This window comes from Somniosus microcephalus, chromosome 3 (genome assembly GCF_052327205.1).
Source record: "Somniosus microcephalus isolate GS21.2 chromosome 3, FLI_Smic_1.0, whole genome shotgun sequence".
NCBI classification, from domain to species: domain Eukaryota; kingdom Metazoa; phylum Chordata; class Chondrichthyes; order Squaliformes; family Somniosidae; genus Somniosus; species Somniosus microcephalus.
In genome coordinates this window covers 157,812,840-157,836,597 of record NC_140989.1, presented here as the reverse complement: position 1 = coordinate 157,836,597, position 23,758 = coordinate 157,812,840, and the positions used below count along the sequence as shown (strand labels likewise).

Genomic DNA, 23,758 nt, shown 5'->3' with positions numbered 1-23,758 from the left:
TTTCCAATCTACCTTAGCCAACTCGCCCCTCATACCTATGTAATTGGCTTTATTTAAGTTTAAGACTCCAGTTTCGACTTAGGCAAGTCACTCTCAAAATTAATGTGAAATTCTATCATATTATGATCACTCCCAGAGGATCCTTTACTATGAGATTGTTAATTAACCCATTACACAATACAAAAGAAAGACTTGCATTTATATAGCGCCTTTCACGACCACCAGACGTCTCAAATTGCTTTACAGTCAATGAAGTACTTTTGAAGTGGAGTCACTGTTGTAATGTGGGAAACGCGGCAGCCAATTTGTGCACAGCAAGCTCCCACTAACAGCAATGTGATAATGACCAGATAATCTGTTTTTAGTGATGTTGGTTGAGTGATTAATATTGGCCAGGACACCGGGGATAACTCGCCTGCTCTTCTTCAAAATAGTGACATGGGATCTTTTACGTCCACCTGAGAGCAGACGGGGCCTCGGTTTAACGTCTCATCTGAAAGACGGCACCTCCGACAGTGCAGCACTCCCTCAGCACTGCACTGCAGTGTCAGCCTAGCTTTATGTGCTCAAGTCCCTGAAGTGGGTCTTGAACCCACAACTTTCTGACTCAGAGGCAAGTGTGCTACCAACTGAGCCACAGCTGACACAAGATAGCCTGTTCCCTTGTTGGTTCCATTACATATTGTTCGAGGAAACTGTCCCGAATGCATTCCATGAACTCGTCCTCCAGACTACCTTTGCCAATTTGATTTGTCCAGTCTATATGAAGATTAAAGTCCCCCAAGATTATTGCATTACCTTTGTTGCAAGCTCCTACTATTTCTTGATTAATATTCTGTCCAACGGTATAGCTACTGTTAGGGGGCCTATATACTACTCCTACCAGTTTTTTTTGCCCCTTGTTATTCCTTATCTCCACCCATACTGATACTTCCTGATCTTCCGAGCCGAGATCCTTTCTTGCTACTGTCCTAATGTCATCCTTTATTATCAGGGCTACTCCCCCTCCTTTTCCATTCTGCCTGTCTTTTCAAAACGTCAAGTACCCTGGAACATTTAGTTCCCAACCTTGGCCACCATGTCTCTGTAATGGCTATTAGATCAAACCCATTTATCTCTATCTGTGCCACTAGTTCATCTATCTTGTTATGAATGCTTCGTGCATTCAGATAAAGAGCCTTTAATTTAAATGTTTTACCATTATTCCCTGCTTTGACCTTATTCTCTGCTGCACTGCTATCATTCAACTCTCTGTCCCTCCATGTCACACTCTACTTATTTTTACCCAAATCGCTACACTGCTCTATTGCCTTGACCTTTCTCTTTAGATTTCTAAATTTCCCCTCACCTGACTGATGTGCCTCAATAATTCCGAGACTCGATGTTAGCGAAACAAAACAAGGCTTTTATTAACTTAGAAAGTAACACGTAAGAGAGAGAGGTATCTTCCTTCTGGAGACTGAGGCCAGACTGAGCTAGCTTACAAAAGGGGCCAGGTATGGGCGGAGCCCTACACACACAGCACATTCCAATAAACAATACAATGAGGACTGGGGGAAGGGAAATGACACTGAAACCGACCACAGTCACAGGCAGTGATGAATGGAATATTTCATCACATTCACCCCTTCTATAGATTTAGTCTGTTCGGGGGTTTGATAGTCCTCTGCGACCGATGTGGCTGTTGTGGTGTCGCGGGTGTCGGCTGGGTGTCCCCGGTAGTCTCCTGGGTCTCTGCCGGGGGTGCCGCCAGGGTTGTTGAAGGGGTAGTTGGCGGGGGTGCCGTTGGTCGATGTTCTTCCGGGGGTGTTGAAAGAGTAGTGGGTGGGTAAGAGTTGCTGTGATCGTTGTTGCTGCTATTGCCGTGGTTGTTGTCGATGCCGGCTGGGGCGACGTCTTTTATGGACACGGTGTCCTCCCTTCCGTCGGCGTGCCGGACATATGCGTATTGGGGGTTGGCGTGGAGTAGGTGTACTGGCTCCACGAGAGGGTCCGTCTTGTGGCCCCTCACATGCCTTCGCACGAGTACCGGACCTGGGGTGGAGAGCCATGACGGCATGGATACGCCTGAGGTGGATTTCCGGGGAAAGACAAACATTCGTTCATGAGGCGTGGCATTAGTGGCCGTACACAATAGCGACCGTATCGAATGGAGCACATCCGAGAGGACTTCCTGCCAGCGGGAGATAGGGAGGGCCTTGGTCCTTAGAGCTAGAGTGACTGCTTTCCATACTGTCCCGTTCTCTCGCTCCACTTGGCCGTTACCCCGGGGGTTGTAGCTGGTGGTACGGCTCGTGGCGATCCCCTTGGACAGCATGTACTGGCGTAGCTCTTCACTCATGAAGGACGCCCCCCTATCCGTATGGATGTAGCTCGGCATACCGAACAGGCAGAACAGGCTGTTGAGGCATTTAATGACCGTGGCGCTGGTCATGTCTGGGCAGGGGAAGGCAAATGGGAACCGGGAGTATTCATCCACAATGTTCATGAAGTAAACATTGCGGTCGACGGACGGGAGGGGGCCCTTGAAATCTAAGCTGAGCCGCTCAAAGGGCCGTGTAGCTTTGATTAAGTGGGCTCTATCTGGGCGGTAGAACCGAGGCTTGCACTCAGCGCAAGTGCGGCAGTTCCTGGTCAGAGACCGAACTTCCTCAATCGAGTAGGGTAAGTTACGGGACTTTATGAAGTGGAACAGCCGCGTGACCCCTGGGTGGCAGAGGTCGTTGTGGAGGGTCTGTAGCCGATCCCCGGTGGCGCTGGCACACATCCCTCGTGAGAGGGAGTCAGGGGATTCGTTAAGGGCCCCTGGCCGGTAAATGATGTTGTACTCGAAGGTGGAGAGCTCGATCCGCCACCTAAGAATCTTATCATTTTTAATCTTCCCCCTCTGTTTATTATTGAACATAAACGCTACCGACCGCTGGTCGGTAAGTAGGGTGAAGCGTTTGCCGGCTAGGTAGTGGCGCCAGTGGCGCACTGCCTCCACGATGGCTTGGGCCTCCTTTTCCACGGAGGAGTGTCTGATCTCGGGCCCTTGGAGGGTCCTCGAGAAGAAAGCTACGGGCCGCCCCGCCTGGTTGAGGGTGGCCGCCAAGGCGAAGTCAGACGCATCACTTTCCACTTGAAATGGAGTGTTCTCGTCCACTGCCTGTAGCGTGGCCCGCTCAATATCCTGCTTAATGCTTTTGAAGGCGGCGTGGGCCTCAGCAGAGAGCGGAAAAGAGGATGCTTTCAAGAGGGGGCGGGCTTTGTCGGAGTAGTTGGGGACCCATTGGGAATAATAAGAAAATAACCCCAGGCACCTTTTCAGGGCTTTGGGAGTGTTGGGCAGGGGCAGCTCCCGTAGGGGGCGCAATCGGTCGGGGTCTGGTCCGATTTCCCCATTCTCCACCACGCTGCCTAGTATGCAGAGGCGCGTGGTGTTGAAAACGCACTTGTCCTCGTTGTAGGTGAGGTTGAGTTTTTGTGCGGTTTCCAGGAACCTCTCGAGGTTCGAGTCGTGATCCTGCTGATTGTGGCCGCAGATGGTGACGTTGTCGAGGTAGGGGAAGGTTGCCTGCAAGTGGTGGTCATCGACCATGCGGTCCATCTCCCTCTGAAAAACCGAGACCCCATTCGTCACCCCAAAGGGGACTCTGAGGAATTGGTAGAGGCGTCCGTTCACCTCGAAGGCGGTGTACGGGCGGTCCTCTGGTCTGATAGGGAGCTGGTGGTACGCTGACTTGAGGTCGATGGTGGAGAACACCCGGTATTGGGCGATTTGGTTCACCATTTCTGATATGCGGGGTAGCGGGTAGGCGTCTAGTTGGGTGTACCTGTTGATCGTTTAACTATAGTCGATCACCATCCGTTTCTTCTCGCTACCCCTTACCACTACCACTTGGGCGCACCACGGGCTGTTGCTGCGTTCAATAATGCGCTCTTTCAGGAGCCTGTCTACCTCGGTCGCGATAAACCGCCTGTCCTCCCAGCTGTACCTCCTGCTTTTGGTCGCTATTGGCCGGCAGTTAGGGGTAAGGTTCGCGAATAGCGAAGGCGGCTTTACCTTCAGGGTAGCCAGACCGCACACCGTGAGGGGCGGCTGGGACCCACCGTACTTGAGCGTGATGCTTTGGTGGTTGCACTGGAAATCCAGGCCCAAGATCACGCTCGCACATAGGTTCTTCATGATTAATACTTTAAAATTATCGTATACAGTTCCGTTAACGCCCAATTGTACCGTGCAGTAACCCAGAATGGTCGATGTCTGGGTTTTATCAGCCATAGAGATGGTACCGAGCAGGGACCACCTTTAGGGAGAGTTGCTGTGCCAGTTCAGGGTGGATAAAACTCTCCGTGCTTCCACTGTCAATTAAACATTTAACCCGGCACCCGTTTCCCTCGATGTCCACCATTGATTTGGATAACGGGTGCGGCCTGGTCTGGTCCACTGTGACCGATGCCACTGTAGGGCCCTGATCGATACAAGATGGCGTCCACGCTGTCTGCTCATAAGATGGCGGACCCCACGAGGTCGGGCAAGATGGCGTCCAAGATGGCCGCTCCCACGGCGCACACGCGGCGGTGGCGGGTTTTCCGGCAGTTGGTTTTCCGGCGGGGTTCCCTCTGCACACCTTCCCGAAGTGCCCGTTCTTACCGCACTTAAAGCAGGTGGTGCCTTTCGCCGGGCACAGGTTTCTGGTGTGTTTTGGCTGCCCGCAGAAGTAGCAGTTGGGTCCCTGACGCGTCGCGGCTGTCGTAGGGCTTCTGGGGGGAGAGCGGGGCCCCGCCGGTGTCGGGCTGCCGGGCGGAGAAGATGCCTTCCAAGATGGCGGCGCCCTCGGTGCACACGTGGCGGCGTGGACGGCGCGGGCTGAAGAGTAGGCGTCCGAGTTTCTCTGGGCCACATCCAGGGATCGCGCGGTGTCCGCAGCCTGTTTCAGGTCCAACCCCGTCTTTGCTGGATGTAAGTGGAGCTAAGGCCTGTGATAAAGGCATCGCGAACAAGCTCGTCAGTGTACACTGCGGCTTTTACATCTCGGCACTTGCAGTCTTTGCCAAGCATTTTCAGGGTGCTTAGGAACTCCTCCACCGATTCCCCAGGTCGCTGTGCGCGAGTAGCGAGCAGATGTCTAGCATACACCTCATTCGTAGGCTGCTGGTAATGCGCCTTTAAGATGTCGCAGGCGGCCAGGTACGTATCGGCGTCTTGGATGAGGGGGTAAACCCGGTGGCTTACCCAATTCCGCAGAATTCCGAGTCTCATCCTCGCAGTGTCCGTAGCGTCTTTGACGGCTGCGGAATTGTCCAGGAAGAATTCCATACACTCAAACCAGTGTCCGAAGCGTGCTGATGCGTCCGGAGCATGTTGATCCAAATCCAAACGTTCGGGTTTCAGGAGTTGATCCATAGTGTTGAAAAATAAGTTAATAAAATTGATGTGCCTCAATAATTCCGAGACTCGATGTTAGCAAAACAAAACAAGGCTTTTATTAACTTAGAAAGTAACACGTAAGAGAGAGAGGTATCTTCCTTCTGGAGACTGAGGCCAGACTGAGCTAGCTTACAAAAGGGACCAGGTATGGGCGGAGCCCTACACACACAGCACATTCCAGCACATTCCAATAAACAATACAATGAGGACTGGGGGAAGGGAAATGACACTGAAACTGACCACAGTCACAGGCAGTGATGAATGGAATATTTCATCACACTGACCCCACCCCCCACTTTTTTAGTTTAAAGCCCTATCTACAGCCCTAGTTATTCGATTCGCCAGGACGCTGGTCTCAGCCTGGTTTAAGTGGAGCCCGTCCCGACGGAACAGCTCCCTCATTCCCCAGTACTGGTGCCAGTGCCTCATGAATTGAAACCCCATTTTCCCACACCACTCTTTGAGCCACGCATTTAACTCTCTGATCTGCTTGACCCTATGCCAATTTGCGCGTGGCTCAGGCAGTAATCCAGAGTTTATTATCCGACCTCCTTACCTGACGTGATCCCTGAGCAGCGGGGAAGCCGTTGACAAGCTCTAAAAATCTAAAGATGAGCTTAAAATAGTTTCTAAGTGCCTGTTAACAAGCTCTTAATAATCTAAATTGCCTCCCCCGCCACTTGGTGTCGGGTCTGTTCAGCGATGACAGACTCAACATCTGGGAGACTAATGTGGAGGCGGGTTGAAAGCGGGTTCCCTACCACAAAACGCGCCCGCTGACCCCCCCGAAAAATTGCCCCTCATGTTTCTGGCGGGAAACCGCACTGGTGATTTAATTTCCTATCCGCTATGAGGCAGAATGAGCCTCACTTATATCCCTCCGGCCAACTTCAGGGTGTGAAGGAGGCAGGACATGACAGAAAATCGTGTGGCCCAGAGGCCGTCTGCCGACAGCACGCAAGTGACAGCATTGGTTTCCAGGCGTCCCGCAGGGGTCTCACGATCAGGAGGGGAGGGCGAGATCACAGCAGGGGAGGCCTAACCTTTCCTTGTGGAGTCCAGAAGCGCACTCTCCTCCTGACCCCACCAGGAAAATAAATAAAACATGAAAAACACCTTTTTGGGCCTTGATCCACTTCACCACTGGGCTGGCCTGGCGGGAAACTCATCACTGCTTCCCACTCAGGCCCGCTAGTAAAAATTGCAATAAGGTCCCAATAACGTCACTGGGAGCTGATATGCATATGTTAAAAAGAGCGTTGCCGGCTTTCAGTGGGTGGAGAAAATTAGAACCTATCAGTTCTTGGCAGCTCCTGGGCGAGTGAGTAACTTGGGTGATTTTAACTGCCCACCTGCCTGATTTCTGCCAGGCAGGTAGAGTTAAATTGCGCTTTGTGTGACAAGAGTGAAGAACATGGGAGCTCAGAGAACACCCTGAGAACAGTAACAAAACAAATAAAGCAATTATTTATTTTCCATTCTGTTGCTAGACTGAGAGCAAACAATGAACAACTGTGATATTGGCCATGTAACCATAGCCAGTTGGACTGGGAATGTATAAACATAAAAAAGATTTAAAAAAACAGGAGAAATAGGAAAAAGAAAAAATGGAGGGGAAAAGTAAACGGTAGAAGAAAAGAGATAGGCAAAAGAGGGTAAGGTACATACAAATAAATCCCATGTTTATACAGTGCAGTATAAACGTGGCTGCATTTTCGCAATGATGTAAACAGGAGCCAGATTTTCACTGCCCGGTCACATTGTTGGAAAGTTGGATAATACAGATAGCATTCAAACGCATGCAAGGAGTGCAGCTCACTGTCCCCTTTCCCCCACCACTCATGATTTTGATGATATAAAATAACTAACACGATAGTCAGTTCTTTGCAATCATCAGAATGTGGATGGTATTACTGCAGGCTACTAAAATTTGCTGTAACTTTTAGGGCATGGCTTTGCATCAGTTGTTTTTATAGTATAGCCAATACTTATCCTTCCTGTAGGAGACCACTTCTTCCAGGTGATTTAGTTGGTGATTATCTGGAACTCATCCTTTCTGCAGTTACTAGGAAATGCGATTCCTTTGCTCCGATAACTAAGTATCAGTGACTTAGAGATGCCACATCAGCGATAATAGGAGAGTCAACTTGGATTAAAGTACAGACAGGCCAGCAAGCCATGTGACTGAATCAGTAGGCTGCTGTCAACCACATTTATGTCTTTACTGCAAACCAATATCTCAGGTGTGCAGTTGACTTGTGACCAAAAATCTCACACATACAATTTCTCGCAGCAAATTAATTTTTTAATGGTAAACATTCAAGAAGGAGATCCCCGATGGCTTAATAGATTAACCCTATCACTTTCCCGCTATCAACTCCTAAGTATTTGGTAGCAGTCTTGTGGTATCCTCACAATCTCCCACCATACTCCAAGTTTAGCAGTGTCCAAAGTGTAAGAGCTATACTTCGAATTTTGTGGTATTTCCCTCCCTACATTTCTCTGGCTGGAAAGTAAGAGAAAGCAGAGGTGAGCATATCCCAGTATTTATAGTGTTAAAGTCTTCTATTAAAACTACAGACCCATAGTTTTAATAAAGGTTTTCAATGCTTCGATGAATGCTAGGATAGTCATAACACCATAACAGTCTGTGGCTTTCTTTCAGTCTCCAACCAGAAAAAGCAGGAGAAAATATTTGAAAAGCCAACAAGGAGATGGGTTGTGAAAACAGGAAGAGAGAAAAAGACTTAAGAGGATAAGAAACAGGAAGGAAGACGAATTCATTAATGTCACCTTCCCATTCCATGCAGCTTGCTATCTTAAGCCATATTTATGCTTTTGTCATGAATTGACATCTCAAGACTGAAAATTTCACAGAGGAGTTGTCCAATGTTGAGAGCTCTGAGCACTAAGTCATACAAGCCAAAGGACCCTGGTTCAACTGTCAGTGTGTGCTGAGTTAACTGATCTTAGCTGGGGTAGCGGTTGGAGGTGTACAATGGTCTCAGCAGGCCTGGGTAAAGGAGGGGAGAAGAAATTGTCTGGTAAGGTTTTTTTAATGATCGCTATCCGGTGACTGCTGCTGGAAAGTGCAGGTGTGCAAACGGAATCAGACTCAGCATGATGCTATCCAAAGTCAACAAGCATGGCAGCACTCACTATCTAGGGCCATAGATGAAGAATGGTCACTTGACTGAGGTAGTGGAAAGCGGACACCATCCCTGGAACCATACCCCAGCAATAGTTAGTACGTTCAAGAAAAGAGGAGAGAAAAGGTAGAAAAATTAAAAATAAGTAACTAAAATGCCTATAAGTGAGATTAAGGGAAGAATTTAATGAAAAGATTCTGCTAATATTTAGAAACCATTCAAGCTATGTTCTTGCAGTTTAGAGTATTATTACAGCATTATTACAATAGCAGATTTCCACCACTATTATCCTATGTACAATTATCACAACCTGTACAAATGCAGAATTATATTACCAGAAGACCAATGTTTCTAGGAAGGAGATCCCAACCTCCGATGAACCAACCACCACAATTCGTGAATTGACGGTCACTTTTGGCTCCAGGGTCAACTTTCGGTTTATGTGGTTTAGAGCGTACTTTGGCTGAAAGGAAATGCACAAAGATCATTAGTAGTGCACAATTTTATCTCTAGTTTTCTCTCATCTTCTCCTCAAACTGCCAATTCTTTCTGGGATATGATTCACTGGGTACTTGGTCCAACTGGTTATTCAGAATGCGTGAGCCTAGACACTAAATTTCGTCAGACTTCTCGAGTATTAACAGGATCCGAATCAAGCACAATCTTGTCCTTACATGATGGCCCAGAAATTTGGGTCCCCACGGGTGAGTGCGCGCTGGGTACTCACGCGTAGGCCCAACGAAAGTGCCGGTTTCATGCATGCACTGCGCATGCGCGGGAGACCGGAACTTCTGTTCCCTTAAAGGAAGGGGTTTACAGGTCGAACGCGTGTGCCGGAGAGGCAGCGCGTGCGCCTGGAACTTACGTTTTTTTTGCAGCTTTCTCTGGGAGGGTAAGTCTCCAGAAGTTACGCTTGTAAAAAGCAGTCGCAAGGCCTGCTTTTAACAAGGTAAGTGGAGAATTAAGTAAAATTAAAACATTTTTTCCACAGGTTTATTATTTTTAGATACTTTAAAGAAGGGTAAGTTTATTTTTAGCCTCGTTAGAAACTGTAATTGATTTTTTCAAAAATTTAAATTATTGTTTAAAATAGTTATTTTATGTAATTTATAGTTATTTTAAAAATGTGATTTTTAAAAAATTTATTTGAAGTTTTAGTTATGTTTTGGGGCTGAATTGTATTTATAGTTTTGACAGCTCTTCCTGTCAAATTTATGAATGGGCATTCCCTGCTACCATTGGCTTTCCATGGCCCACGTGATCCCAGGGGACGCTTCGAACTAACTGCGCCCCTGGGATACGCAAGCACTGCGCGCCAGCAGTTGGAGGAGGCCCAGGATCGGAATCCCACGCGGGCCCACAGCACAACGGCCGGCGCGCTAGGTAAGTGCAGGTCGGAGGCTTGCACCCGCAGGAAGCCTCCGACCCGAATTTCTGTTTCGCAAACACACACGCTTTCCAGTAGAGGTCACAGCAACCTTAGTTGATATTTCACCTTCCTAGCCCAGAAGCACTGAGGCTAATCAGAGCAAACTGCTGCTCCCACTGACATCAAATAACTCAGCACAGACTAGAGTTGCTGTCTGGAAACTTCTGATCTGTATAGCTTAGTACCAACCACCCAACGTGGTTGCCTGGGGGCTAAGCCATTATGGAGCAAAACTGTATTATTTTAAATACAGTAATGGGCCTCCTGTGGTGTTGTGTAGTCAAGTCTAATTATAACAGCAGGAGTATTATAACATATAAAGCACAATCCATTATTTTGCTCTTTTATATGGAACTGAGATTAACTTTCTATTTTAAGGCTACCAAATCTAATTACAAAACATTATGGGGTCAATTAGAGGTTATTTGTTATTGGTGAGGGAATTTGGAGGTGCTTGCAAACTTGCAACTTTGTAGATTGAGAGCTGCTTGCAAATTTCCAGTTCTCGGTCAGCAAGAAGTGACTGCCTTCCTTCCTTTTTTATTATACTTATGACAATTTGAAGTTTCACAGATGTGCACTAGATATAAAACAAAAATTATGCTGTTCATTCTTTAAACCAAAATCATAAATCCATCTACAAGTACAGATTATAATTTCACTATAAATAGCGAATCATGGCATCACAAGAGACACAGAAAAGACTGAGTTTCATGCGACTTATATTTGTTTCATGGTATAGATCAGTGAATAACTGTCTGTTGTCCAACAGAATGCACAGTGTTCCACATGATCATATATCACCTACAATACTAATAAAACCAACTAGCATTTTGAAATATTGATGGAAAAGGCTAGACAGAAAAATAAATAAACAACATTTAGACTGTCAATTTAAAACCCGTTTCATTTTGATAAACATAAAAGTGATCATATGCGACTCATTGATAAATTGAAAACTAAATTCGGAATGAAACTGCAATTTCTGAAAGCTCTATCTGAAAATTCAGGTTCAACTTCTTCACCAACTTTGCATTACACAGCTTATGATTTAGTGAACCACAACTCACATACTCATACTTCGGTTGTGCTGGACTAACTTCTCTAAATGTTGCAAATACAGAAAACAGCTTCTGTGAGATTCTGGAAACACAGTCCAACTACATCTACTTATCTAAAATATTTGCATATTTTACAATATATATGCAAGCCACCATTCGTCACACAACAACACCGTGATGCCATGAGTAATACGCAACCCAAAGTGGCTTGCATTTATGCAGCAGCCAGATGCGAGATAAACCGGGTTAAATGTGCTTCAACCGTGACAAGTTTGAAAACAAACCATAAAGATTGTGAATTTTGGAAATGGGAATTCAGCCAATTTTGAAACTGAGAATCTGTATGCAAGTTGTTGTTACTCTATGCCACTGATACAGTGGACTTCAATTTCACTGTGAAAACTTTGGTTTCAGAACGGTAACTCTATACTGTATCAGGTAGACTATCCCATTCCACACACTTGTCTTTCTGTGCAACATTACCATATTAGCACCTTAATTAGTGGCTGTTTTGTGTTATAAATCGATTGTGACTGTTTCAACTCATGCAATTTTAGTACCTTTATGAGCCATCAGATCAAGGAGACAATAATTACCTCAAGAGGTATTTGTATCCAGGTCCTAACAGCTGTGCAGTCTAGCCTTCTCAATTAGATTCTTATGATATTAAATCTCAACTTGGTCCTCCTATACCAGGACATTCAAACCATTTGTCTTCATGAGCTGCAGAAGTGTGTACCATGGGCCTCAGGAACCACATATAAAATCAATGTTCCTATTAATTTGCATATATCTGAAGTTGCTGGATGTGAACAGATCTTGGGCTTGATTTAGAATTTGTTCACCAATGAGGCAACAGCACCAAGAACAACACTTCTCAAACCACCAAGTTCACTAAATGTAAACAGGACAAACTGGCAAATAAGAAATATAACTGCAAATAGGACTGGGTTACCTGGACTTGGCACATAATCTCGGCTGAGACTTAGTGCAGTACTGAGGAAGTGCTGCTCTGATGGAAGTGCCTTCTTTTGGATCAGAGGCCCTGTATCCCCTCTCAAAAGGACATAAAATATTCCATGGCACTATTTGAAGAAGAGCATGGGAGATATCTCCTAGTCACAGAATCACAGAAACCCCACAGTGCAGATAGAGGCCATTTCGGCCCATCGAGCCTGCACCGACACATATCCCACCCGATCCCCGTAACCCCTACACCAACACATATCCCACCCTATCCTGTAACCCCACGTATTTAATCCCCCTAACACTAAGGGTCAATTTATCATAGCCAATCAACCTAACCTGCACATCTTTGGACTGTGGGAGGAAACCGGAGCACCCGGAGGAAACCCACGCAAACACGGGGAGAATGTGCAAACTCCACACAGACAGTCGCCCGAGGCCGGATTCGAACCCGGGTCCCTGGCGCTGTGAGGTGTCCTGGCCAATAATTTATCCCTCAACCAACATCACTAAAGCAGATTATCTTTCTCATTACTGTTTGTGGGACCTTGCTGTGTGCAAATTGGTTGCAGTATTTCCCTATATTACATTACATTATATCAGGCAGATATAAAAGATTCCGTGGCATTATTTCAAAGAGAGCAAGGGACTTCTTCCGTTGTCCCGCCCAGCATTTATCATTCTCAACCAAAACCACCAAACTGGTCATTTATCTCAGTGCTGTTTGTGGAACCTTGCTGTGCACATAATGGCTGCCAAGTATGTGTACATTGCAACAGTGGCTACACTTCAAATGTACTTCATTGGCTGTGAAGTGCTTTGGAGTGTCCCAAGATCATGAAAGGGACTATATAAATGCAAGTTTGTTCTTTCTTTAACTGCTTCTTAAAATATTTATAAAAAGCTTATCACATTGGTAGCTCCAAACAAATCATTTAATATTAAACAGCCTACACATATTCAATGAGTATACATTAGTCCCACAGTGAAGAATCTTTAACTCATTAACTACTGAAGTATTTAGAAAGGTAATTTACAGACTGGGTCCAGAAAATATCTGCATGGATGCCCAAATAATTTAGACATTCTCAACAAATGATTGAGGAAATGAAGAAGGCTCTGGTTAATATTTTTCAGAGTTCCATTTCTATAGGAATGGAGAACATCATTCAGAGATAAAATTCAGACATTCAAAAAAGGAGAGAAACACAAACAACATTCTAAAGTAGTTAGACTAATGTTGGTTGTAGAGAAATGTAGTAGTCAGGAAATGGTGCAGGTCAGAAACTATAGAGGGAGAAGAAAAGGAACTTACAAATGCAAGTTTAAAATAATTTATACAAATCTGCAACACCCGGTCTTTAGTATTTCTCTACCACGCTGTTGTCAAAAAAAGTGGCTGCCACTTATTTAGGAACACATATAAAATCAAATTGTGAAAAAGAACACAAGAAAGCATGGAACAGCAGAAAGCCAATTAGACCATCTACCTTTGCTTTCTGTAGCAAATACCAAAAAACAAACAAACAAAAAAAAAAAACAAAATCGCAAAAATAGGGGGTTGCAACACCCCCCCCCCCCGCCTGATTCCCCGCCCCGTCCGACTTTCACCCCAGCGTTTCAATCTGACCCGAATCAGTCCCGCCCACAGCTGGCGGGACTGGTCGTCGGGAGCCTAATCACCAATAATTGGCATCTATAATGCCATTTTAAGGGGCCCTTGCTATTTTCAGCCTTTTCCCACGCTAAACACGCCTGGTGGGAACCCCGCTGATGAAACCTGGCGTGAACAATATCGGCTGGCTTACTTTCGGCTGCAGGTCAATCAGGAAAGAAGAGATTTACTCAGACAGCATTTGTAGGTTGCAGGACCTTGTTGTTTCAGGCTTGGGGCAACCTGTTCAAGGCTTAGGCACAGCTGTGGAAGGTTGGAGCCTCACACACTTCTCCAGTGTGAGCTCCTGGGAAGCCTCTCTCGCCACCCTCTTCCTCAACTGAGGCACCTACCAGAAGCATGGGAGGCCTTTTTTTCCTCCCCTTCTTGGCATTAGAGGATCTCCAACAGCAGAGGAGGCAGCAGCAGATCCAGCAACAACAGCAGCAGCAGCAGGAGCGACAGGCTGCGGCTCACCCACCTGAGGCAGCACAGGCTAGAAGGGGCCAGCGCATGGAAGGCCGTCGGCGCAGGAGATACCCCCCAAACAGGGTCTATAGACACAGGGTGAGCTACCTCAACATGACTGAGCAGCAGTGCCAAAGGCGGCTCCGACTTTCGCGAGGGGTAGTGACTGACATCTGCGCAATGCTGCAACAAGACCTGGAGCCCAGAGCACCAGGTCGACACTCCTTACCGGTGGCCATCAAAGTCACCACCGCACTCAACGTTTTTGCCTCAGGCTCCTTCCAGGGATCAGCAGCAGACATCAGCGGCATCTCCCAGTCGGCTGCACACACTTGCATCACGCAGGGAACCGATGCCCTCTTTACCCTCGCGCACAATCACATCCATTTCACCAGGGATCGCGCAAGTGTGAGGGCGCGAGCGGTTGGATTAGCTCAGCTGGCAGACTTTCCAAGGGTGCAGGGCATCATTGACTGCACACATGTGGCCCTTAGGGCACCCCATCGCAATCCAGGAGTTTTTGTCAACCGCAAGGGCTTCCACTCCCTTAACGTTCAGCTGGTGTGTGACCACAAGAAGGAGATTTTGCATGTTTGTACCAAGTACCCTGGCAGCTGCCATGACTCCCTCATACTGCGCCAGTCTACTGTGCCTCCACTATTCAGTCCGCCAGACGAACTTCGGGGATGGCTACTTGGAGACAAGGGATATCCCCTGCGGACTTGGCTAATGACGCCATTGAGGAGACCAGCCAACGAAGCTGAGAAGCTCTACAACTCCAGCCACATTTCCACCAGATGCATTATCGAGCAAACCATCGGATTGCTGAAGATGCACTTCAGATGCCTGGATAGATCAGGTGGAGCCCTACAGTACTCCGCAGCCAGGGTCTCCAAAATCGTCATGGTTTGCTGTGTACTTCACAACATGGCACAGCGTCGTGGCTTGCAGATTCCGCAGGACCAAGAGGCTCCTCACAGAGCCGCCTCGGATGAGAATGATGCTGAGGAGGAGGAGGAGGAGGAGGAGGAGGAGGAGGCCGAAAACGACCATCCTGCAGAGGCCCATCAGCCAACGGCACCAGTGTGTGAGAACATTGCTGAGCAGAATGCAAGGAACGCACTCATCCTGTCCAGATTTGCTTAGCCTGGGACATCGAACACTGTAGCCTCGCTGCTTCTTACCTGAGCATGGACAATGGCCAATCCCTGCGCATTTCTACCTATTTGACCAGCTTGCTGACAACTGCAAGTAATCCTAAGGCCTCTATGTGAAATCCCCATTCGCCAAATGACAGACGCCACAACTGCAGCAGTTGCCATCAGATTTTTAATGCACAAAATACTGAGGACATTAAAACTATATACAAAACTTTTCACCCAAGTGACTACCCTTGTGATTAGCGGTGCTTTATTTTTCTCTTACGCATGCTCCTACGTAGTGGTACCCCTGTGGCTTCAGCAGATGTGGAGGCCCCTTGCTCACTTTCCTGCTGCTCCTGTCTCGACACCTTTGGCGGGCGTCCTCTGGGGTGGCGAGCCTGTGAGGGCTCACCAGCAGTCTGCTGCTCCTGCGGCTGTGCAGGGGTTGAGACGCCTATCTCACTTGGGTGTGGCCTCCGGTGGGGCTCTGACTGAGGGCTCTGCAGTGGCATGGAAGTGTGAGCGCGTGAAGAGGAGCCCCACTTCCTTGAGGTGTGCCAACAACCTCCCTCTCATGGGTCAGGTCCCCCTCAGCACCTGCAAGTGGTTGGAGAGCACCTTGCTGCACATCAGGGGGGCCATGGGGACCCGTATCTGCACTGGAAGTCCTGCTCAGAAGGACTTCCATGAAGGTCTGCTTTCAGTGCTCAATAGATGCTCATCGCTCCTCAAGAGATGTCATTCTATTCTGAGCACACCATGTTTTCCATACTCTGGCGACTAAGCTCCTCCATGGCCGTAGCCCTCCTCTCCTCGGCCGTAGCCCTCCTCTCCTCGGCCGTAGCCCTCCTCTCCTCGGCGGCAGCCAGCCTTACCACGGAGGTAGCCATCCTTTCCGTGGTGATGCGTTCATGCACCAATGACTCCACTAAGGCTCTGCTCATGTTCGCTATGGACTCCTCCATTCGCTCCACACTCGCAGCGACCCTGGAGACAAAACCTGCCAGAGACTCCTGCATCTGTGCATGGAGATCCATCACCTCTTCTCTTGCGGATGGACCCAGAGGCAGAGGGTCGACATGCAGCTGAGCTGAGCTGGCAGAGGCCTGCGCCCTCCGACGAGGACTCTCCACTGCTGTCCCTGTCTCCACAGTCTGCTGATGCTCACTTGTGACCTGTGAAACACCAGGTGACAACACTACTCTATGTCCCGAAGGTCCCCCCGAGGTGTGAGTGTCTGCGCTGGTGCTGGGTGCGCTTACTTCTGCTGACGTTGCGCCCTCAGAGGTTGGAGCTTCCTCTGAGGAGTCTGGATGCACAGCCTCTTCCTCCTCCACAGTGGGGACGGGGGCTCTGGATGGTCCTGTGGTGGAGTAAAGGAAAGAGTTAGAGATGTGATGCCAAGGCTACATGCACATTGGATTTTGCAGATGCTCATAAGTGCAAATGATGTAGCTTCAGAATCGTAACAGCGACTCATGCTATGTCAATAAGAGAGATGGAAAACTATTCCGTCACCAGCTTGCAGGCCTGCCCCTGTCTCTCCTTCCCCAGCTTCCGCAGCCACATCAGCCCCGACAATCTACCGCACTCCTTCCTCCCAGGGGGTCAGGTGGGCTATTGAGGGTGGTCCTCCTCCAGTCCTGGCTCGCTCTCTGTTGTTGTGAGCTCTCTTTTCCTGCAATGAGGGAGACAAGTGGAGTTTGAGTGAGAGTGCAGGAGTGAGTGTAGAGATTGCATAGCATAGATACTTAGAGGGAGACAAAGATGGTGTGAGGCTGCAAGACAAAGGGCCCTCCCTGTGTGTTGTCAGTTGTGTTCAAAGCATCAGAGTGAGAGGCAGTGTGAGGGCTGCATGGTGGAATAGTTATGTGAATGTGAGCATAGAGAGAGAGGGAATGGGTAAGGGTGCATGGATGTGACTGTGAAGTAGGATGTGGAGGAAGAGAGTGCTGAAGCTGAGTGCTGTTGGGGATAGGCAATGGGGATCAGGTTGAGGGTGATGGAAACTTCATACTTACTTTTCCTGTACGGTGAAGGTCATGGAATCGCTTCCTGCACTGCATCCATGTTTTTCTGGTGACTCCCAGAGAGTTCACATCTGCTGCCACCTGCATCCATGCAGCCTTGGTCTCAGTGGGAGGCCTCTTCCTCCCTGACCTAGGGAAGAGGACCTCCCTGTGGGCCCTCACCCCATCCAATAATGCCTGCAGTGAAGCCTCGTCGAATTTGACGGCAGCTCGGGGTCTGGCACTGGCCACAGCTGCTGCAGGCTCCTCTGCCATCCTGTGTGGTTCGTATGGAAGCCTGCAGAGGTTGCAATGCTTGCTGCAGACTTTAAAAGCACCATGAATGATGACATCATACTGTGGGGCTTTCTGACTGGAAATAGCCAATTAGCAAGGATGCCCACACGCTGGAAATGAATTGGCCAATTGAGGGAAAATTGCATCAATCTGGCAGACCCATTTACATTCGTGTGGGAACCCCGACATTCGGGGAACCCGACAATTCCCCACACCTGCGGGAAAATCGGCCCCTATGTGTATATTGAGGAGACAGCACAGGAATAGTTACTTGTAGTATTTATCAGCTGATTTGAATAAACTATTGGACTGGATTTTGCGGTAGGAATAACGGTGAGTCTAAGAGTGCTCATCGTTATAATGGAGTAAATCGGACACCAACTTCTGGCGTTTGCACATGTGCAGTTAAACGCGCAAATGCGGAAGTTGTTGTCAGAGATACTCTGCTCCTCCACAGGGTGCGCTGTAACAGTCCTCACCAATAGACTCAGCACTGAACCACAAGGTAAGACTCTGCCCGTCTCAGTGAGGATTCTTCAATCCGATTGGTTGAAGAGTCTCGCTTTTTCTTTTCCTGCTCACAGATGCCCTGTACAGGGCGCCGCACTTGATCAGACACTGGATTAGAGCAAGTCTCCACTCAAAAGCCCGAGAAAACTTTGTGGGCAGCTGTCAGCAAGCTGAACAGCGGGTGTCGTTCCTTCGCTGCTGACTGCAAAATCCTGGCCATTAGTTTTATCACTTCTGCGTCAATTCTTTTTTTTCCTTCATGCCAGTCCTTTCACTTTGGATTCCAGTTAGTGGTTCCCTCCAAAATGAACTCTGTTAAGATTCGCTAACAAGTGGCACCTTTTATCCTTTTGCATCTCACAAATGGATGTTGGGGCATTGCCCCATACTGAGATATACAGTATGTTTTACACAAAAAATGTACGAATGCTAAAATTCCTTTAGTGTTCAATTAGAACACTACAGATATGTGATAGAATTCAAATATTTTCATTTGACTCCTGACACAAACCAGCAATGTTGCTAATATGCATTAGTAATGTTTGATGATGTATGGTAATGCACCAATAATGTACATATATTGTGCATTAGGAATTCTATTATATGACAAAACCAGCATGATACATTAGCCTGGTCTAAGTGTCACCTAGACCATGCATAGTTTAAACTCTTACTAATATTGGAACATGACAGACTCACTTAAGTTGACTGGATCCACCAATAATACGTACTGAGTTAAGCCCACATCAAAAAGTGTGACTCAGCACTAACACTCCTAAATGAATATTAATGCCAAAGCAACTTTTTTCTACTTGATGCTATTGCAATGTACAAGATTATCAATAATCAGAAAACAGCACCAAATCACTGTCTGGTGCCAGTAATACAATTTTAGCTTTGTGCTTCATTTTTTCAGTCTTGGGTCCATCTTGGTGCTCTCAATGGCTCTCGGGGAAATCCAGTTTTGTTGATGCAGAATGTTTACATATGGATATCGACAACTGAAGTATTATCATACTAAATTTATTGAAATAAATTTTATGTACACCATAATATAAAATGTATTTGCACTTGGAATGTTGACGTGCTGCAGGAATTTCATGATATTTATCAAAGATATCATAATTTGTAATTTTAATATGTTGTTGCTCCTGAATAAAAATAGAGAGGCACTTCAGCATTTCTTCCCCCATGGATGACTTAAACACAACACAATAGATTGAGGAACAGAACATGATGATTTCAAGGACATTACACAACTCCCTGAAGGCTACAGCTGTCATGCTTCAGTAATCACTGCTCCTCGCAGTTGAGCAAGGCATAAACTAATTGGCCTCAGAGAGTATAGGATTAGGTGGATTGGTCCCAGAACACACCTTATTTCAAAGACCCATTAGCACAATGTACTGAATATGGCACTCAAAGGAATGATCAAACCTGATCGCTGACGCGATCAGAATGATGTTATATTTCTTTGGTTTTACAAGATTCTGTTTCTCTTTATCCCTTTTTATGTGTACCATTCAATTTACTCATCTGTTCTTTAGTTTTTTTTAAAGCACTTATTTCTTCAGTTAATTCTCATTCCTTCCTTTGGCTAATGCCACCTGACTGAATTATATGTTCCTCATAAAATTGTATTTAAATATAATTATAAGCTCCTCATAAAACTGTATTTAAAAGTCCAAAATATTTAAGATGTACTATTATTTAAAAGATTGCGTTCTGTAGAAAATATGTACTATGACACCACAATGAGAAGAGTTTCAGGCCTAGAAATTGGGTCGCATATCCCCCGTTTTTCAGGCATTACACGGTTGCCTAAGGCCCCAAAATGTCAGGCAAGCGACCAGAACTGCGCCATCCACCATATTGGGTAAGGACAAACAAGAAGCATCCTTTACCCATGCCTGAAGCAGTCGGGGGGGGGGGGGGGCGGTGGGTGAGGTCAATAATCGGCGAGGGGGAGAGGCCATAATCGGCAGGAAAGAAAATAAAGATGTCTCCCCTGCTCTTCTTCAAATTAGTGCCACGGGATCTTTTACGTTCACGTGAGAGAGCAAACAGGGCCTCAGTTTAATGTCTTATCCGAAAGAAAGGGAGGAACGAGAGGCTGCGATCAGTATGGGGGAGAGAGAGGGCAGGATCGGCATGGGCGAGAGAGAGGCCGCGATCGACAGTGGGGAGTCCAAAGACTTCCTTGAGGCGGCGGTCACGTGTGCGGCATGTTGGGGACACGCTCCCCGTATTCAATTCTTTAACCCCCACCCCCGTCCTCGCCGACTCTCTCCCGCCTGTTATGGGGTGATTAATATCGAGGCCATGATGACTGTCACTCAGTAACTGCTGCAAGGGGCATTAGAGCACAATTCACCACTGCAGTCTTCTCATTTTTTTTTAAAAACATAGTCTACTTTTGCCATCACTACCTTAACTTCTTCTCCCCACCTACAAATAATGGAACAAGCTTTCAATCAAGTGCCCATCCTAGAACATCACATAACATCAGACTTCATTGCCCCGACATGACAATGTCAATCATAATCACGTGTTGAATAAAGTCAGCAACAAATAAGTACACCCTTTCCTGTATGACCCTAACAACAATGAATAACAAAGGTGCACATTCTATTTTAATATAACAAAGTCCTAAATGAAAATATGCCAACCTAATCTTTCCTGAAACTGTGCTTTCCCTGCAAAACATACCTTTCTTTGTCCTATTCTAGTGCTTATCCTAGGAGCAATCTCAAAGCCAGTATCCTGAAAGGTGGTTGGCTGCTCATGTTCTGCAAAAGGGTAACAGGACTGAGGTAGCCTTCCTCTGATGGCAACTTGCTCCTGGGAGGAAGCCGTTGCTGGCTGAATCTATAGAACTTGTTCCTGGGCAGCCCAGTGTTCCATCTTATGTGCCACAAGTGTGGAGCTCTGAAGGGGAAGACTGAAGAGATGGCAGCATCAGGCAGGTAGACTCCAGACGTCGCCATTCCACTGGACCCTGGAACTATATCTCCACTGATTGGTAGGACAGCTGGTCTAATGGCAACTATCAGATCCAGAGGAACCACAGCCTCCATCCTAGCCACTAGGGTCTGGAAGCTGATATGCAGGGTTCTGCCTATTCCATCCCCAACTGCCACCAAGTTAGTAGTCTGTGCTTCCATAGAGATGGAGGCAACCACTGGTCTCTGGTCACTTCTTAGGTGGGAGTGTGCTGCAGATTCCAATGAAGACAAAGCTTCCCTTATGTTGCACCATTGAGGGCTGTAAGCTCGAAAGTCATACCGGTTACATCTGTCAATTGGCACACATTCTCGGAGACTGACTTCAGAGCCTGCATCCTTCTTTTCAGGCAATTACAAGGTTCTGCGCTCTATGACCCTGAAGCCATGGGCATTCTTCCCCTCAGCCTCGGTTGGGAATGTGGCACATCTTCACCCCTTCCTCCAGTTCCCTCGTGCTCTGTGAATCATCCAGTCCACATCCTCACTAACACTATCTAGTTCTTATCTGGTACAATGGAATGGAAAAGAGTGCCTCTCCATCAGCACCATGACTTGCTCCATTTAGGGGGTGAGCTCTTTAAAATCAGGAATCCACTCTGGTGCTCTGTTACTCATGCACATTATGCACAAGTTTTAGTGAATTAGCTGAAGGCTAAAACTCAGGAGTGTCTGTCAGGTGGCACAGGGGCAGCCGAAACAAGAGTTGTGATGATGTTAAAGTGGAGGAAGAGGTTTTAATGTTTTGCATGGAAGGGGAGATAGTGATACAATACTGTAAAATCCCAAGTTAGTGCTCACCTTAACTTGTGTTACTTTTAGAGGGTGAGGGTGCCCAGGGTTCTGATGTAGGAAAAGGGAGAGTGGGCAGTGGTTACCTTGCCTGCCCTGGTCTGGTCATTGAACTTCTTGCGGTACTGAACTGCAGTCCTGGGGAGGGATGATAGAGTTGGTATTCAGTGCCAGTGTCACTTCCCTCCACATGACGTGAGAGACCATTTTTGGATGTTTTCTCCCATGGAGACCCAGCAGCTTGTCTTTCCTCTGCTCTATTTTATTGAGAAAGGTATGCAGGCTGACTCATTGAAACTGTAGGCTCTTCTTTTATACCTCTTTGCCATGCTACTTGACCCTTCTTCGACTGACTCTGCCGGATGTTCCAGTGGTAAGAGATTTTTGAAATGTGACACAAAAACACTCATGAGACATCCAGTCACCCTACCTAGGAATCAACTCAGTGAGACAATCCCATTTGCTACTTCACTGCTGATCCTCTAGTCTGCTGCTGCAATCTTCAGCCAATATTGGCTTTTTCAAAGCTGCAGTCTAATTTCCAAGCACTCTGGCAAATGACTCCCATTTTACATGGGAGCCTCCAATGGATATGCAAATAAACTAACTCTTAAAACTCAACTTGCAAATACAGCAAAACTCATCACCTGGAAATTTAGAAGCATGGCTTTGAAACACAAAATAGCTGTCATTAAACCTCTCCCCTCCCCACATCTAGAATACCAATGACGATATTCTTTGAACTTTTGCCTGTAAGATTTTTTGTTTCATTTGCTTATTGAAAGGGTTGGCAGCCATATTTATTAAATGATATCACACTGGTGCCATGTCTGTGTCAGAAGACATGAGTGTTATGATTGGCTGGAGTTGGTGTTGATATTGCAGCCTTGAATGCACATTGATTTTTGAAGAATATCATTAACCATGATTAATTTTTGTCTGAAAGTACACAAAGCAAGTCGCCTAACATTTTAAACTAATTGCATGTCTAAAAAATGCAGCAGCTGTTAAAATTATGTCATAGTAAATGGTGAGATTAATGAGAAATATGATTCATAAACAGGGTTTTTTTGCTCTTCCAGACGAGAACCTCCAAGAAACTTGTGATTTGGAAATTTTCTTCAACAGAGTTTGGGCAGGAGTAAATTCAAAGTATTTTGATAGACTATTTATATTTTGCTGTGCCAGTTTGTTTAATTCTGAGAATCTCTGATGGAGAACAGCTGCGAAAGCAGTTAACTCCAATAGATTTTTCAGTGCTATATATATATGTATAAAGTACTGAAAATATATATATGTATGAATATTACCTTGTGCAGACACAAACAAATTGTAGCTTTTACTTTGATGGACAATAATGCATTTAAGCTTACATTTCTTTTTTTTTAAAGAATGCATCTATGGAAGAAGTTTACGCGGACTCTTTCTTTAGCTTTTCCAAGTGACACTGTGGCAAAGCCACCAACGGACTCCTGTATAAATGTATAACTGCCTTTAACAGAGTGCTACAGCACCTATGTTTGTTTACTGTATGTAAATAGCCGTTCTGGATAAGCCCCAGAATCAGCGCGATGACGTCATCACGTTGGTCACGTGACGCCCCGAACGGCGGGAAACGTGATGTCATGACGTCAGAGAGTGGGAGGTTCCCAACTCAGACCTCGTGAAACCAGCACCAGAAAAGACCTGTTGATTATTTCTCCTGCATGCAATTGTTTGTTCTCTAGTTTCTATTAAACTTCGTTTTATTATCAGACTGACTCGACCTCAGTGCTTCAGTTAGGGATCTGTCGATTCCTACAGCACAACATTTAAAGGGATTACATCAACATAATAGTATCTCTCGTAGTAGCCTAAATTTGATGC

General features: G+C 46.6%; 1 protein-coding gene across 11 annotated transcripts in view; it reads right to left on the bottom strand.

Moving 5' to 3' along the window:
• cfap61 (cilia and flagella associated protein 61) overlaps positions 1-23,758 on the bottom strand; it is a 383,529-nt gene that overhangs the window by 184,663 nt on the left and 175,108 nt on the right. For all 11 annotated transcript variants that reach the window (XM_085981775.1, XM_085981777.1, XM_085981776.1 and 8 more), the window contains one exon: positions 8,898-9,025. In XM_085981775.1, the coding sequence (XP_085837901.1) occupies positions 8,898-9,025 (128 nt within the window). The remainder of the gene's footprint in view (positions 1-8,897; positions 9,026-23,758) is intronic.